The following is a 17,727-nucleotide window of genomic DNA, read 5'->3' on the forward strand; positions in this document are numbered from 1 at the left end:
TTAGTTACATGAGCATGCTGCTTACTTGGTGGACAGTATGTGGGATTGTGCAACTGACCTCTTGAAGGACTGGGAATGTATGAATAGTCTTCTGTTGGAGGAGCCACTCAATGGAGAAGAACGTACGGTTTCACTATATTTTGTTTTAGCACCTCCTTCTAATATTAAGATTCTGGTTAGGGAAGAGGCATTGTCTCACCGAACGTACAGATGTTTCCTTTTCCATGGGGGAGAAAGGGAAGCCTCACTGCACTCAGGATCACAACCATTGCATGCAATATTTGTGTGTTTTGAGTCTAAAATCTTGATTCTGTGCAAGTACTTGGAAGTAAATCTCGTTGGCTGACATCCAAAGTAGCCTGGTTGTGCACCAGGAAGACACACTCCCACAAGAGAGAGCTTTCCTAGCTGCGCTGGAGCTTCACGTGCAGCTGCAGGGAGCAAATTTGATTATTTGCTTTGGGTCCAGAAGTGCCCTGAGTCACCCCAAAATATGTCCCTGTGGGTTCTGCAGCTCTCAGGGGCATATTTTTGGATATTCACTCGGTTAGACATCACACACACACACCCCTTTGGGGAACATCACCCATCCAACCAACATCCAAACAACTGGAATTGCTCTACAGAGTCCAACTAGACAATTGTGGTTTTGTACAAAAACACCCAGTGCCAAATTTGATTGTGGTTGAGGTAGCTCAGTCACGATCCCGCCATAGAAACCTCTCTACATCTACTGACTGTGCGGATGGGAAGTTGGATTCACTAGGTCACTGCATCTGTTTCACTTTGGCTCTGTGACTCAAAATTGCCAACTACAGGGAATTGCCTGTCCTGTATGGGCAGGTTCAACCATTTTCTCCTAGAAACATTGAACCCCTTTCTGAGTCTCTTACCCCAAGATGAGAAGGAAATTGCCTCAATTTTTCAGAAAGAAGCTTACCACCTAGCTAAACAGCTTCATTCTTCAGGACACTACGCTGACATCGCAACATGCACTGTGGTGACCTCTATAGCTTCCGCTCACCATGCCTGGCTTCGGTCCTCCTGGTTTACATCAGAAGCTAAATCAAGTATTGAGCATCTCCCTTTTGATGGGGAAGGTCCTCGTTGGAGCCCAAACTAGCGAAACCATGGAGCGTGTAGTAGTAGTGGCAGCAGTAGTAGTAATAATAAATGTTAGCCGCCCCATAACAAATTGTTTTCTGGGTGGCTTACAACACAACTTTAAAATGTAAGATAAAAACACACAACACATTAAATCATAACAGACCAAGAAGTGGTGGAGGGGAAGAAAATACAATTCAAAACAATCTTAAAAGACATTTTAAAAAACCAGTTAAAATCAGATCAAAAATTTCAAAAGCCTGAGTGAACAGAAGGTCTCCACCTGGCATCTAAAAGAACAAAGTGATGAAGCCAGGTGTCATTGTTCACGATAGCTCTGTGGGTCAATCCATGTCTTTCCTTACATGTGGTTAAGAACCTTTATACATTTCAGCACAATCTACCTGATCCACCTCTGTGTCTGCAGCATTTTCGACCAAAGTTTCTCTTCCAAGATCTGTAGAGTAGCTTCTTGGAAATCACTGTCTACTTCCACCTGGCACTATAAATCACAGACTAGCTCCTCTGTACAGACTACCTTTGGCTGCCAAGTCCTTCAGCCGGCACTTCCTCTCTGGTAGACCCAGGCACACCCACCCGGGATGTTGGCTGTGGCATATCCCACAATAGATGACCTCGTCCAGCAGCAGAGAAAGGAGCATTGGTTTCTTACTGTGAAACCGCCTTCTTGCTTCTGGACTGGAGGCCATCTGGGCCCTCCCATTTCAGATGTCTGGGTCTTCTGGATAGAAAGATCTCATTTCTAGGGATATGCGAATTGTTTTGAGGTCGAATCAGTTTGACCAATCTGGTCAATTCGTAGTGATTCGACCTCGAAATGAATTTGCCCAGTCACCCCTGGCCAAATTCGAGTTCAAATCAAATCGATTGGAATTGAATCAATTCAAGTTTTGAGTTTCCCTTATTCATTTCCTGTGATTCCCAGCTTTCATTTAAAAAACCCAAAAACAAACCAAGCTCTTGCCCTTGCAGAAATGGAGTTATGGAGCAAAATGTGTGATCACTATTTTTGAAGTGTTTAGACTCTTTGGTGTGTAATGACTTTTCCTCATAATGAGTCGCTAAATATTACTTATTCATGCTACATTAGTAGTTTGAATTTGGTAGGTATTTCTGTCAACTCTACAGAACAATATCCTCATTACCAGACTTATTGTGTCACATGTAAGGTTCCCAAACATTATAATGGGGAGGAAACCTGAATTTTTTTTCTATTCTAGAAAACAAAATTGCTATATCATTTTCCCTAACAAAAACAAAAAACCAGCCTCCATGTGATGCACACAGTAATCAAAATACAATAAAAGCAATCTTTGTAATACAACAAAAATTATGTAAAGGAAACATAGGAAAAACTACTTAAAAGAAGCATTTAAACCTGTATTTCAAGCTGACAGTTTTGTGGTTTCCTTCACATACAGTATATGTTTTGAAATACGCTTTCCCCCCCTTTTCATAATTTCAGCTTTGACAGACAAACAGGAAAGTGCACTAATTGAAATAATGCTGTGTACCATTAGACAAGCGGCTGAGTGTCACCCCCCTGTTGGAAGAGGCACAGGAAAGCGGGTATGGTGTTCCGTTGGAAACATTCGTGATGGACAAAAATAGAGTTAAATTTATTTTCTGCGTTTTTACTTTTTAATGGCGTTTTCTGGTCAAGAGTGATATATGGTGGTCGTTCTCAACATATTTGGGTAAATAACTTGAAAGCAGTACCACAGTGCTACAATGTTGCTTTGCTTACATCCAAATGTACCAAAATTCATTTCAAAATTATCTTACCTGAACAGTCAATTTTTAACTTTAATTGGAATATTGCAGTACTAAGAAGTAACTGGACAGTATGTGCTGTCTGGAAACAAAAATCATGCTTATGGTACAATATCAATGAAAATGTCTGATTTTCTGCATATGTTTTTAAAAATGTAGATTTATTTGTCTTTGAGACCAGAATAAACCAGTCCAATGATGGGCTTCAGTTCCAGAATAGTGAAACATTATTTTGTAGTGCTAAAACAATCATGGCATTTTTCATTTGTACCTAGGGGAGGCTGTTTTGAGAACGTGATTGTACTCCGGTTAAAAACTGGGTGTAAAGTTTAAAAAAAAAACTCCTTTTAATCAGTTCAGATGTGCAGCTTCTCAACCAAATTGCCTCTACCCAGTTGTCCTTAAGCATGTGTGGGTGTGTGCAAACTCAAGGATGATTGCATGGAGGAAATGGGGTGCAACAGCTGTGTGGTTGAATTCTGTTTTTCTTTTCAGGAGATCTTTTTTGTCACAATGGAGTTTAGGCATTTTGCTTAAGTAAATTGCATGTCCTGAGTGATCTTTTTGTAACTTGTTAGCACAGGGTTGTACTAAATGTGTTGATATATCAGTACACTAATTAATTAATTAACAAACAGTTCTTGCACTTCCATAACCTAGGTGCTTACAGCAAAGGAAAAGAAAGCACAGTTGGATGACAGGACAAGGATCACAGAACTTTTTGCTGTGGCACTCCCTCAGCTATTAGCAAAAGTGAGTGTAACTTGCATATCTATTTGTATTTGGCATTTTCACAGCATTTTAGGTCCCAATTCTCCTCTGCTTGCATTGTTTTAAACAGCATGCAAAGTTTAAAAACTGAAATAAAAATATGATCATAAGCGGTGGTAGGTTGTTATGGTATTAGAGTGTTACTTAATACTGAAAATTCTGGTTCTTATTGTGAAATTTATATTTGGGATTGTAAATTTTGGGACATGTTTTGAAAAACATTCAGACTTTAATGTTTTCCTCTTTAATTGCACAGTATTCTATAGATGCAGAGAAGGTCACCAATTTGTTACAGTTGCCACAATATTTTGATTTGGAAATCTACACAACAGGGAGATTAGAAAAGGTAAACAAACTTACTGATTGATACAAAAGAACTGAAGGGGATGAAAATGTGAACAAATAATTCTCCCGCACGTAAACTGCTAAATAGTATGGTTGTGGCCCCAGCAGGTTTCCGTTCCACAGTCGGGCACTAATGTGGGCTTAGCAGTGGGGTACCTTGTTTCAAAAGGGGTATGCTAATGCCACAGTAATTAGGTGCAGTTTGTGTCCTAACGTTTTTAAGGAATCTTAGTGAAGTGCCTTCTGGTTTTGTCAGCTTGATCAAATGTGCCTGAAAACCCTTCTGAACATTTCTCTGTTCCATCTTTTGCAGCATTTGGATGCCTTATTGCGACAGATCCGGGATATTGTAGAAAAGCACACAGACACAGATGTTTTGGAAGCTTGTTCTAAAACGTACCATGCGCTCTGTAACGAAGAGTTCACAATCTTCAATAGAGTTGACATTGCAAGAAGTCAGCTAATAGACGAACTGGCAGACAAATTTAACAGGCTTCTTGAAGACTTTCTGCAGGAGGTATGCAGCTTATATCTTTGCCTTCTTCCAAACTTAGGTTGCTCATGACGATATTCAAACGACCAAGGTAGACAAGAGTTCTGATTACCACAGCATGCTGCTGGAAGGTGCAAAAGGAAGCATATGCATTTCTGATATGAGAGATCTTTTTTCACATGTTACAAAGAGGTGGAAATGAGGTTTGTTTGCATTTGTACTTGCATCTCGAGACTGCTCGTAACAAAGAGGTCCAAACACTCAGGGTTCATGCCTTTATAGGAAGATATATTTTATATCTGGCCTGAGTTCAGATGACATGAAAACTAAAGCACAGATTATTTGATAAAGGAAAGAAAAAGAGAGCTGCCATTAGTTTTGCTAGTGTGCTTTTTTGAGTTACTTAGATGTGTTATGTCACTTCTTGAAAATATTTGCTTTTATTGTGATGGTGTGACTTTAAAAACAGGGTGAAGAACCTGATGAAGATGATGCTTACCAGGTCTTATCAACATTAAAGCGAATCACTGCGTTTCATAAGTAAGTGAGGAACTACCTATCCCACATTTTTCAACTCTTAACTTTGCATTTTTATTTAAAAATGCACGTTCCATTCAGTGGAAATCGCTACTCAAGCTGATAGTGCAAACTCTTTATTTTATTTATAAAACAACGAACTATTTGAGCTGTTGGGGATTCAATCACCAGCCATGTTAAATAAATGGCAGATGCATTTGTCTGCTTCCTGCTCCATGCAGCCAGCTATTACTCCTCCTGTCCCATCATGAATTCCCTTTCTCTTTGCATTCAAGGGGCTCCTGGCTCTTAATGTTGGGGAAAGAGTCAATCTAGGCAGCCTTAATGCTAGTGTTTGGTTTGCCAGCGATCCATAAGCCAGACAACCTATAACTGAATGTGTGGCTGTCTGTCTCTTCCTTCCCACTGTCTGTCTTAAACTGGGGTTGGATGCAAAGTATTGCCATCTTTATAGTCGTCTGCTATGCTAAACACAGTGAATAAAAATAACAGGTTTATTTCTGATGCTGAGATGGTCATTTGGGTGCTTGCCTTGGTTGCCAGTTGCACTGCAATGATACAGTGATCAGTACATTTCTGAGTGTTTTTTTAAAAAAGCACCTGATTTGTTGAAACGGAGCTGATGATGATGTTATCCCTTCTCCTTATTCCTGTTTTCAGTGCCCATGATCTGTCAAGATGGGACTTGTTCAGTTGCAACTACAAGTTATTAAAAACGGGCATTGAAAATGGAGACATGCCTGAACAGGTTTGTGTGTGTGTTTTAAAGCTACGTTTAAATAAAACAAAAATTAAGTTTTTTTTCGTTTACTAACTTTTTCTTGTTTCTTAAACACAGATTGTTATTCACGCACTGCAGTGTACTCACTATGTAATCCTTTGGCAGCTAGCAAAAATTACCGAAAGCAGCTCTACAAAGGTAAGCTTTGTTCTGATGCCGCTGGCGATTTTATAATTTTACTGAATGGAAACAGATTGGAAAAACTGTAATTATGTTGTGCCACCATGCAAGCCCTTTTTGTTCTTCCTTGAAATGCTTGTCAGTGTGGTGACCTCTTCCAGGCCACTGAGGGGGGGGGGGGGTCAGTGGATCACAGAGATACCCCATCTGGTGCAAATGTGCAAAAAGGCCTCTCCTGTCCCTGGGTAGTGAGGAGAGCAGGAGAGGAAACTCATGAACCACTTCCAAGTCATACAAAGTACAAATCCAGGGCCAGACGAGGAGCAAAAGGCCAGTGTTTTGAGGCCCTTTGCTCTGCTTTTTGTTCTTCTATTTGTCTAGATTATTTCTATGCTACAGATTCTCAGCCTTTTAGGAAACATTTCAGTAAGCAGGATTTTAAAACAAGCATGCATACGTTTATTTCAAAGGAGGACCTTCTACGCCTAAAGAAGCAGATGAGGGTGTTCTGTCAAATCTGCCAGCACTACCTTACCAATGTAAATACTGCTGTTAAAGAACAGGTCAGTCACTGTTTTGCACTTCGGCGCTTTGTTTTGTACGTAGGTTATTGGAAGATCATCTATGTTAATCATTTTAAGCAAGAAATAATGCTTCGGTTGTGTTTGGCAGAGAGTTTATTTGGATGCCCACATTCAGAACACTGGAAAGACAATACCTCAGGACATATGAGGATATGGGAGCTCTTTAGGGAAAGGTTTTCTAGTCCAGAGGAGTGGAAGAAAGCTCTGTGCTAGCTGTTCCAATTTCTAAAAATTGACTTGGCTACTTTCAGTAATAGCCTGGGGGCACTCCCCCCACCCCTTGCGTTTAGCAAAGCTTTTCATATTTAGAAAGGGAGGGACTAGGCAGGCCTCTAGTCCTTCCACACCTCTCGATGACTTCCATCTCTTAGGATGTCATGCTTGTTGCTGATTTGAAGGATTCATACACAGACAATGATAAGCATAATTAGATCTGTTAGTGCCCGGATGTCAGCAGAACCTAGAGAGCTGCAAGTTATTTATTGAGAAAGGGACTTTTAGTACAAAAATTGCAGCCAGTAAAGAAACATCCCTATAATCCTCTAGAGTAGACTCTGTATGGAATTAGGTTTTGCTTTTGTTTTTTTACTCGATGTCCTTGGTAACATCAGCATTTCAGATTAAAACTCTTACTACTTCTTGCAGGCCTTCACTATTTTGTGTGATGTGTTAATGATCTTCAGCCATCAGATTATGTCAGGAGGACGTGACATGTTAGAGCCACTAGTTTACAGTCCTGATTCTTCTTTGCAATCTGAACTGCTCAGCTTTATTCTCGATCATGTCTTCATTGACCAGGATGATGACAGCAACAGTGCAGGTATGGGGCTAGAAAATATCCCCAGGTCAACTCCATTCAGCAGTGAAATTCTCCCTTTGATTTTCTCTGTCACTGACTTCCCAAAACAGTATGCACTTTTCACAGTGTTCTGGGGTGGGGATCAGCAACTTGGAGACCTCAGAGCCAAATCCAGGCCTTCATTGGCCCCCAACCAGGTTGCCCAACAAGAGGGCTGGGTGGTGGAACTTGCTGTTAATCCACTTTGGTAGGCATAGGGCCTTCTCTAACTCCCCACCACCACTTTGATTCCCTCTTGTGTGGCCCTCCTGTAAAACGTAATTGCTGATGGCCATCTTGTAGATGTAAATGCTATAAAAGCTAGCTCTCTCTGTGTAGGTGTTTCCCTCCCCTTCACCCCCCCGGTGAGAGAACATTCTGACATGTGAGCCTTCATTGACAAACAGAAGTGGTTCAGCCCAGACACAAGTTGTCCACTTCAGTGAGAATGAGCTCTGGTTTCTCCCTTATCAGGTCACACAGTCTAAACTTCAGGAACTCGGGTTTGCTGTGAGATTGTCCATTTATAACAGGTCAACTGTATGGCTACACTACTTTCGACACCAAGCTTTAGGGATTCTCCTAAGCGACATTCTCTCTGTAAATATTTACAGTATAAGAGATGTGGGAAAGGATAAACATTTCCTGCTAACTGGCAAAAGAGGCACCTTTTAGAGGGGGTGGTTGGAGCCTCTTATGTTTCGCAGCAGGAGAGCAATTGTCACTATTCAGGCAGCATTGTGTCTCTCCCATGGTTGTTGCTGCTGTGTCTCCATTGTGGGTTGTTTTTTTTTAAAATATTTCATTGGGGAGTACCATGGCACACTAAATGAAATATTTGCAGTAGCTAGCAAAGCTTGCTAGCCGTATTATTTTTAATTCTCCCCTTTTATTTTCAATGATCTCCTTTCATTACTCCTTTCTGTTCAGTATCTCTCCCCCTGCCCCCATCAACATGGATGTTGAAATCACCCAGAATAATCATTCCATAAGTCCTCAACACCAATTCCCAGACCACCTCCGTGAGCTCAGGCAGGGAGACAGCTGGGCAGAGGGGTGGGCATTACACCACAGAATCCCCACTCTCTCCTAAGAGCTCAACACCAGGTACCAGCACTCTGAACCATCACTCGCTTGGACAGGGGGCCTAAGGAAGAAAATAGAGCTTTTATAAATTACAGCCCGCCTGCCCGCCCGCCCCTGCTGGCCCTCCAGTCTATGCTGATGCTGCACAAGTTATGAGGCATTCCTGACATCAACGTTGGACTCGAATGCTAGCTAATTCCACTCATTGGCCTTAGTTATGCTGCGTCAGGATTCACTTTCCTCGGATACAAACTAGTATGCAGATCTAAATCTATTATTGCTGTGCACCCCCTTGTTTTTTAGATGGACAGCAGGATGATGAAGCTAGTAAGATTGAAGCTTTGCACAAAAGAAGAAATTTACTCGCAGCTTTTTGTAAACTTATTGTATATACTGTGGTGGAAATGAATACTGCTGCAGATATTTTCAAGCAATATATGAAGGTAATGAAGATTCTAGACTTTTTTTTTTTAAGCACAGGGAATGGTGGGGTTGCATTTTAATTGTAATCAGTTAAATTGTGTTCTACTTTGATATATCAATTTCCACTCAACACTTCTAAGTGGGGGCGGGGGTGGGGAAGAGCCACTTTTCTTCTCGCTTCCCCTGATGAGACAGTTCTGGGCCTGCGTGTGTAATAGTTCATTATTACAAATGTACACAAGGACAGCCTGCACTTACTGTAAGGTCTCCTTTGAATCGCTTCTCATCTCCCTCAGCAGGGCAGAAGTGATAGTTACAGGACTGTGTGTGCTCAAAGCAGGACACTGCTGCCGCTATTTAGGGCTGCACAACTTCAGCTGTTGGACTACAACTCCCATTCTCCCCAGCCACAGTTGTGCAGCCCTGCACAGTCCCTTCAGTTAACTTTCAACGCTGCTCCTTGTGCAAAACCTAGTTTACTAACAAATAGATGTACTTCTCCTATAAACTGAATTCCAACGATGTCGTGCTGTGCTTTTGTGTTTGGTAGTATTACAACGACTATGGCGATATCATCAAAGAAACAATGAGTAAAACAAGGCAAATAGACAAAATCCAGTGTGCAAAGACTCTTATTCTCAGTTTACAACAGGTAAGTGTCACCCTAGCTGTGCTCATTTTATCGATAAATTGAGGATGACTAGTTCTTAGAACACACAATGGCAGGCATGTTGCACAAGGCTTCTGACCCACCAGGGCTGCCATGCCCATGAAACCGTTGAAGCAGCATTGTGCAGGTGCACCCATGCTCTTTTAAGTTGGTCCACATCTGCACTCTTGTGCAACCTGGCCGAGGCTGGCTTTCATGTGTGCAGCAGCTCCGGTAGGTTCAGCGTGCTGACGTTGCCTTTTGAACATTCTGAGCACTAAACATTGTAAACACAGTAAGGCATAACTTCTTTCCTTTTCTTTTTTTTGGTCTCCCAAGGATGATTGTGTTTTGTGTCACTGAAATGTAAACACAAATGCAAAGTACAATACTTAAAAAACAAAAACAAAAGACCAGTATATTATTGGCAGACCACCTTTTAAGATTTTTTTTAAAGTTGTTAGAAGCCAGTTTCTTGATAACACTTGGCAACATGCTGACAGAGAGAGTGAGCAGGCATTAATGTTTTCTGGAAACATAGCTGTTAAAAATTTGTATTACTGAACCATGTTTTCTTCATGCAGCTTTTCAATGAGATGATTCAAGAAAATGGTTATAATTTTGACAGATCATCGCCAGCTTTCAGCGGCATTAAGGAGTTAGCGCGACGTTTTGCTTTAACATTTGGACTGGATCAACTAAAAACGAGAGAAGCCATTGCTATGTTGCACAAGTAATTGCTAAGTTTTTCTTTGCCTCAGACAACAGGAACAGACCCTATACTGGCTGTGTCGCTTTTGTGATCACAACTGAACGCAACCAGTGATTCCCACTCTTTAGGATCTCCAGCAAGTGAAATGAGTCCCAAAATGAATAGTGCAATTAAACTGGCAACTTAAAATTTGCTCAGCTTGTATAGACTTGCAACCAGTCCTTGTGGCATTGGTTTAAGTTGAACGCTAATTACAACTGTTAATTACCATAGGCTTTCAAAACTAGAATCAGACGGCCATTTCTAGGTAGGCTTGCATGAGAGAGGCTGGTCTGGCGTGAACCCATCCTGTCTGAAATGTATACCTAGGTTTCTTCCTGTAATTTTAATAACATCACATGGAGGGAGCACCTTTTTGTCAAGGTACTCCAGTATTGTGAAGTTACTACATGTAGTGAGAATTCAGATGTATGGTAGGGGATGGGGAGCCTTCAGCTACTTTTAGCTGAACTGGAGAACAATGTGGCCTTCACAATTGTAAAGCCAATGCAATGTGGAATATGCTACATGTGAAAAAACACCGCATAAATGGAATGCTGATTTTCCTTATGCAATACTCATTTCACAGCATTTAATGTGTTTAGAGCTTCTTTATGTCAGAAGAATACAGACTTTCCATTGTTTTGCTCCTATGAAGACTTCCTTAGACTTACTCTGATTCCTAATTTTTTCCAGGGATGGCATAGAGTTTGCTTTTAAAGAGCCTAATCCTCAAGGTGAGAGCCACCCACCATTAAATTTGGCATTTCTTGATATATTGAGCGAGTTCTCTTCCAAACTTCTCAGGCAAGACAAAAAAACAGTGTAAGTATTTTGCGCATGTTTCTTAATATTTTGGGATTTTCTTCAGGATCTGTTTAAATATTATGATGATGCGAAAACATATATTGTTTGCTTCCACACTAAACATGTTTCATAACGCGCCGAATACCTTGAGTTTAGGTAAAGGTAAAGTGTGCCATTGAGTTGGTGTCAGCTCCTGGCGCCCACAGAGCCCTGTGGTTTCTTTTGGTAGAATACAGGAGGGGTTGACCATTGCCTCCTCCTGCACAGTATGAGATGATGATGCCTTTCAGCATCTTCCTATATCGCTGCTGCCCGATAGAGGTGTTTCCCATAGTCTGGGAAACATACCAGCGGAGATTCGAACCGGCAACCTCTGGCTTGCTAGTCAAATCACTTCCCCACTGTGCCATTACTTGGTAATTAATTGCCCCTATGTATCTCCTAAACTAGGGAGTCAAATAAGCTTTGGACTTTTTAAAAATACAGATATTAGCACAGTGAGCAAAACATTTGTATAGGATTGTTTCACATTGTTGTAGTTGAACAAACTTTTAACACTGGGAGTTAAGATATATTTTAGCCATTTTTTTAAAAAAAAATCATTCTTTTTAGCCATCAGAACATGGGCAGGCAAGTAGATTGGCCATCATTTAGATCTGAAAGAGGAGCAGTAGTCTCTTTACCCCAGACTCTATAGGACAGTGATCTTCACCATTTTCCATGTGGGGACCACTTTCACAAAGAAACCTCCGGTGTGACAGGCATTTCCCACTGGGCTAACCTCCATGCAGTGCTGGGCTTTTCGCAGCACTGAGGATAGGCTTCAAACGGCATCCTGGGCCCCATTGCCCTCTTTGAAGGCAGGCACAGAGGGGAAAGTGCTGGGAAGGAGCACTCCACGTGCTCCTTCCAAGAGGGTTCTGTTTCCCTGAAAGGCGCTGCACCTGTGTTGAGCAGAGGGCAGCCCTGCACCGCGGGGACCATCAGCTCTGCAGCCAGTGCTGTGCAGAGGCCTGAAACAAACAGTCGGAGAGCCACGCACCGTGGGGAAGCCCCCAGGGGCCCCCAGACCTTGCAGTGAAGAACTGGCGCTGGTTCCAGAACTGACATTCCTTTCTAACAATAAGAATATGAATTTGATGGATATTATATACCGCATTTCAAGAAAAGTTCCTGAAGCGGCTCACAAATAAATAAAAAAGATGGTCCCCCTGTCCCCAAAGATGGTCCCCTAAAAATAAACATAAGATAGACCCCAGCAATGGCCACTGGAGGGATGCTGTGCTGGGGATGGAGAGGGCCAGTTGCTCTCCCCCTGTTAAATATAAGAGAATCGCCACTTTTAAAAAGGCGCCTCTGTGTGCTCACTTAGACTGTGGTTGCGTTCAGCTTAGGGCTTACTCAGCATTCTTATCTAGCTTTTGGAGGAGCAACAGGTGTAAGAGTGCCTAAGGCAGAGGGAGACTCGGGTGCCATCCTGGGCACACACAAGTGCTGTCACCTCGCACTGGCACAACAGTGCCCATCCCACATGCAGTTCATTGCTCTAGACGCCGGGCAGCATGTCCAGTAATCCTTGCTTGTTCTGTTTAAAGGTATGTTTACCTGGAGAAGTTCATGACCTTCCAGATGTCTCTGCGAAGAGAAGATGTGTGGCTTCCGCTCATGTCGTACCGGAACTCTTTGCTAGCTGGGGGCGATGATGATACAATGTCGGTCATTAGTGGAATCAGTAGTCGAGGGTCTACAGTAAGGAATAAGAAGACGAAACCAGCTACAGGGAAGCGGAAACTACCCGAAGGTTTGGATCTCGGTTACTACACAGCATGAGTAGAGTTTGTCATTTCAAAGGGGATGTTGGGGCAAACATTGCCATAGTGCCTGGCCTTGTCGTATGTTGTGGCCTCCCTCATATAATACAGGCTATTTATCCTTCCCCATTCCCAAGGTCTGATCCCAGCTCATTTATATAGAAACAAGACATATTTCAGCTTGATTCAAGTGGCCTATTACTCATTCTTGAAACCATGTCCTATCCCATGAGGGATAGGACATCCCTCTCGCCCTCGAGCAACAACCTGAAATGGCCTCCTCATATTAATTTGAAGCCATGGCTGAAGTGAGTTTGCAGTCCACAATTTGGAGGCAATGCTGGCTAGTCCTCACTGTTGTTTGCCTGAAGTCTTAGCCAGCTTATGATGACAGCAGAGGGGAGAGTTCCTTGTCTAAGGGAGCTCATGAGCCCACAAGACATTCCTGATTGCCAGATCATTGTTTGGGGGCTGGGAAACATGATGTTTGAACTGAACCTGAGTGAGCCGATGGATTCTTTTGATAGGGCAGGACATCATTGTAAAGAAGGGGCAGTAGACTTCAGGATATAGGATACTATGCCTCTGTGCACATCGGAGCACAGAGGCATAGTGTAGCTTGAAGGGTTTGCTGGCCAGCGGTGGTGCTAGGAAGGGGATAGGTCTGCAATGGAAAGGGGAAATAACTGCAGAGGAGGAACCTAAGTATATTATTCTTCATAGAAATATGTATACCCCGCCCCTTCTGTGCACTACAGCTCCAGGCGGCTTTCAGCGTTAATAAAATAGACACAATATAGGATAAGAAACTAGTAAGTTTAAGGACCAAGCTAAAACCACAATTAAAATGTTTTACAACTGAAATTAAAAGTTACCTGCAAAAAGCTAAAGACCAAGACACCTACTAGAGAAGAGCAGAGGGTGAGATATTAAAAGGCCTCTCTAAAAAGATGTGGCTTCAATTGTTCCTTCAAAAGACTGAGAGAGAGGGAGCATGGCGGAGGTCTTCCGGGAGAGTAGAGCAGAGCAAACTAGCTCACAGTCATGATGCAACATCCGGTGGGTCGTCTTGCGTGTCACAGTTGCACAGGTGGGACGTGACACCTCCTGCTGCTGCTGTAGATTTGAGCTGTGTTAAAGCGACTCAGGCCGTGAACTGATCTGAAACTCTTGCTGTGTCTCTAGCCGAAGAAAGCAGCAGTAGCGACAGCCTGTGGATGAACAGGGAGCAGACCATGCACACACCGGTCATGATGCAGACGCCGCCACACCTCACGTCCACCATCATGAGGGAGCCCAAAAGACTACGGCCTGAGGAGAATTACATGAGCGTCTATCCCATGCAGGCGGAACACCATCAACCTCCAATCGACTACAAGTATATACGGGATGCTTTTAATGTTCTGTCCTGTGCTGTCGCTACTCGACTCTTTGGCCTCTCGTTATTTCAAGGCAAATGTTTTTCTCTTCAAGTACGCAGGTCACATGGATGTTGGCTCAGAGGCAGCAAGAAGAGGCAGCTAGGCAGCAGCAGGAGAGAGCGATGAATTACGTGAAGCTGAGAACTAACTTGCAACATGCCATGTAAGTGCCAGCAGACCCGGCCAGCAAGGAGGCTGTGCTTACTCCCTCTTCGCCAGCATGTGGATTCATTCCTTCGATTTATATCCTGCCCTTCCAAAAATGGCTCAGGGCGGTTCACATCAAAGTAAAAACAATTAAAATCAATTAACAATTACCATCAAAACTACAAAAACTACATAAAACTAATTAACAGCTAAAACATTTAAACAGTTAAAAACCCCTGGAGAACTAGGCCAAACATTTTACAGCAGTAAAAAACAGTTTACAACAAATTTACAACAAATTATCATGTGTTCTCATTTATTTTCTTCACTTCTAAGGGCCGTGATATGTAGGCCTGTGAAACTAGCTTTTGAAGAGGCTTCCTTTCCCTCAATACAAGCAGCTCCTTCCCTTCCCCTCCCCGGGGCAGTGCTACTTGTCAAAGTGCTTTTGAGATTGGGAGTTTTCAGAAGTAGCTGAAACTTTGCAAAAGTACTTGAAACAGTGCTTTTGAAAGCACTGGTGAGGCAGGCAGTGTTCAGAGGAGGGGGGGAAGTCAAGTTTCCATGTGGTTGAGCAAACCGGATCCTCAAGCAGCGCTCTGCAATCTGTGCATGGTCACTTCTGATCAGCCACATGGAACTTTGGTCATCCTGTGGAGGAGGATGGTTGCACTGTATGTGCATGCAGCCATGGCCCTGAACGATCCCCAAATTCCTTCTCATAGTTTGTTGGGAATGACACATCGTATGCTTGCAAGCTTGGAGTGCTACATGAATTGCTTTGGAAGGCAGAGTGACATCTTAGTGTTTGCCCAAGTAGTTTGCTGTGGGGCAGGTTTCTCATGCATACTTTGCAACAAGGCTATCTCTGTATAAGATTATTTGCAATGTATACTAAGGAAGGGCTGGGATGCCTCATTTGTATTTATTTTGAGACTCACTTAGTAAATACAACATCCTTTTTGACTGACAGTTTCTATTGCCAGTGTTCTTGCCAGGGTTTAGTCAATTTAAATCATGACTTCACTTCACAGAAGGACTTAATGATTTTACATCACAATTTAAATTACTAGTCAGGAAGATTCTATTTGGTCATCGCCATCCTTTTCTATAAAAGTACATTCTTGTTTAATATAACCTTAATACACATTTAGAGATAGATGTAGGTTTCATTGTAGAAGTTTGGTACACACTTCTAATAATGCAGTTTCATTCAGGCAACCAGGCCTTGCATTTTGTTGTTGCACTGTTTGCATTTCCACACGCATTCCCAAATGGGGTCTATTTTATGGCCTGCTGCCATGATAGGTGTTTCCCTTCTACAATGGAGGATACATTCTGCTCACTTTTGGTTTTACTTTCTATTTCCTTCACCCCCACCCACCCCAGTCCTCCATTCATTCATTGACCTTCTTTGTCTTCGCATTGGGAATGTGGATTGGGGGGAGAGCAAGGTCTTGACTCTGTGTGTGTGTGTGTGTATGTATGTACACCACCTGCAGAATAGGACTGATCAGGTCTGTTATCTGTCATTCCCATATACTGCTGTTAACATGTTCATAGAATATAATTATGATTAATATTCATGATGGTATCTTTGACTAGGTTCTTTATTAATTTTTAAAATCAATTAAATTTTAAAAAATCTGATTTAAATAAAGAAAATTAATTTTTAAAATTGATTTTTTTAAATCAACCCTGGTTATTGTATCTCTGCCAAGAGATCTTCAGTATGTTTTTAAATGACTAACAGCATGTTTACCAGAAGTAAGTCTAGTTGAATTCAGTAGGACTTACTCCCAGGTAAGCGTGCATAGCATCGCAGCCTTTGTGAATATGTATATTAATGCTGAAATACCTTCTTCAGTCGACGTGGCACAGGTCTAATGGAGGATGATGAGGAGCCAATTGTTGAAGATGTGATGATGTCATCAGAGGGACGCATTGAAGATCTTAACGAAGGCATGGATTTTGACACCATGGACATAGATCTAGTAAGAAAAATCCAGTTCCTTTCCTATCCCAGTCTGGCTTGTAGTGCTACTGTAGTTCTGCCATAGTAGGCTTTAGGACTCAGCTACAGATGTTGCTTTTGCATTCGCTAAAGTTGACCGAGCGTCTTCTCTTGCCTTGTGCCCCAACTGATACAGACAAGTTACTAGATTGTATTCACTAGCTGGCTGGTTTATTTTAAAATAAGAATTGCATACATGTTTATATCACCATGCATTATGTCATGTTTATAACATGCATCATTTGGTGGGTGATGGTTATGTTTGTACTCCTGTCATGCAAATAATGATGATATCTGGTTCGCTCTTTTAGCCACCATCAAAGAACAGGAGAGAAAGAACGGAGCTAAAGCCAGATTTCTTTGATCCCGCTTCAATCATGGACGAATCCGTAAGTGCAGCAGGATAAACGGAGTGTCTTCAATAACATAACGCTGAGTGGTCCACAAACGCTCTCGGTAGGGCAAGCATCCCTCCCCACTCTGGCAGGCGTGACAAGCCCCCCTGCCCTTGTCCCGAGGAGAGTGGGGCGAGGCTGTGCAGTGTGTCCAATGGCTGGGCCTCTTTCCTGAGCAGGTCGTGGCTGACAGCCTGACTAACGAGGTGTTTGCGTAACTAACCCTGCTGCTCTGGCACAAGAAGGTCACCCAAGAGCGGGGATTTGCAGAACTGCGCAAAATGCAGGCTGCACAACTGCTGTGCAAGTGTAAGGGTGCTTGTGGTAGTGCGACACTACTCGGGAATGCAAATGCCAGACTCCAGGGAACTTGCCCGTGCCACTGCACCATGTCCTGGTGCTAGCACAGCATCCTTCTGCAAGTGCAGTTAGTCAGACATCAGAGGCAAACTCTGCACTTTCCCCAAGCCAGAAGAGGAGCAGGATTGCGGCAGCCACACGTTTGGGTAGCTACCCCAGTCGAAATTTGTAGGCCCAAGGTCATAAGTGGTCTTGAAAGGCTGTCTTTCAAGACCACTCAAAGTGCAATTTGGAAGTGGTACCACACGAGGGCAGTAGAGATGCAACATGAACTAAGTTTTATGATTGCTATACATATATAGTTTGCCTTTTAATTTCTAAAGAAAATCTGACTGTTGCGGACTTCAGCTTATCCTCCCACAAATCGCATGCTTGATTTCATTGTTTTCAGTATAGGCCGAAGAAAGAAAGGCAGTTTTTTAAAGGAGAACTAGGTGAACATGACGTCTGGCAGCATGAAAAGAGAGACCTTTAGATTTCTAGGTTGCCCTTGGCT

General features: G+C 42.6%; 1 protein-coding gene across 3 annotated transcripts in view; it reads left to right on the top strand.

Moving 5' to 3' along the window:
- The window catches only part of STAG2 (stromal antigen 2), a 64,802-nt gene that overhangs the window by 44,449 nt on the left and 2,626 nt on the right, over nt 1-17,727 (top strand). For all 3 annotated transcript variants that reach the window (XM_053273844.1, XM_053273845.1, XM_053273846.1), the window contains 19 exons: nt 5-122; nt 2,591-2,694; nt 3,559-3,651; nt 3,926-4,015; nt 4,328-4,531; nt 4,977-5,047; nt 5,705-5,792; nt 5,883-5,963; nt 6,416-6,508; nt 7,175-7,349; nt 8,757-8,896; nt 9,427-9,528; nt 10,110-10,258; nt 10,973-11,101; nt 12,679-12,884; nt 14,080-14,272; nt 14,368-14,478; nt 16,330-16,456; nt 16,788-16,865. In XM_053273844.1, coding sequence (XP_053129819.1) covers nt 5-122; nt 2,591-2,694; nt 3,559-3,651; nt 3,926-4,015; nt 4,328-4,531; nt 4,977-5,047; nt 5,705-5,792; nt 5,883-5,963; nt 6,416-6,508; nt 7,175-7,349; nt 8,757-8,896; nt 9,427-9,528; nt 10,110-10,258; nt 10,973-11,101; nt 12,679-12,884; nt 14,080-14,272; nt 14,368-14,478; nt 16,330-16,456; nt 16,788-16,865 — 2,352 coding nt within the window. The remainder of the gene's footprint in view (nt 1-4; nt 123-2,590; nt 2,695-3,558; nt 3,652-3,925; nt 4,016-4,327; nt 4,532-4,976; nt 5,048-5,704; nt 5,793-5,882; nt 5,964-6,415; nt 6,509-7,174; nt 7,350-8,756; nt 8,897-9,426; nt 9,529-10,109; nt 10,259-10,972; nt 11,102-12,678; nt 12,885-14,079; nt 14,273-14,367; nt 14,479-16,329; nt 16,457-16,787; nt 16,866-17,727) is intronic.

This window comes from Hemicordylus capensis, chromosome 11 (assembly GCF_027244095.1).
Source record: "Hemicordylus capensis ecotype Gifberg chromosome 11, rHemCap1.1.pri, whole genome shotgun sequence".
NCBI classification, from domain to species: Eukaryota; Metazoa; Chordata; class Lepidosauria; order Squamata; family Cordylidae; genus Hemicordylus; species Hemicordylus capensis.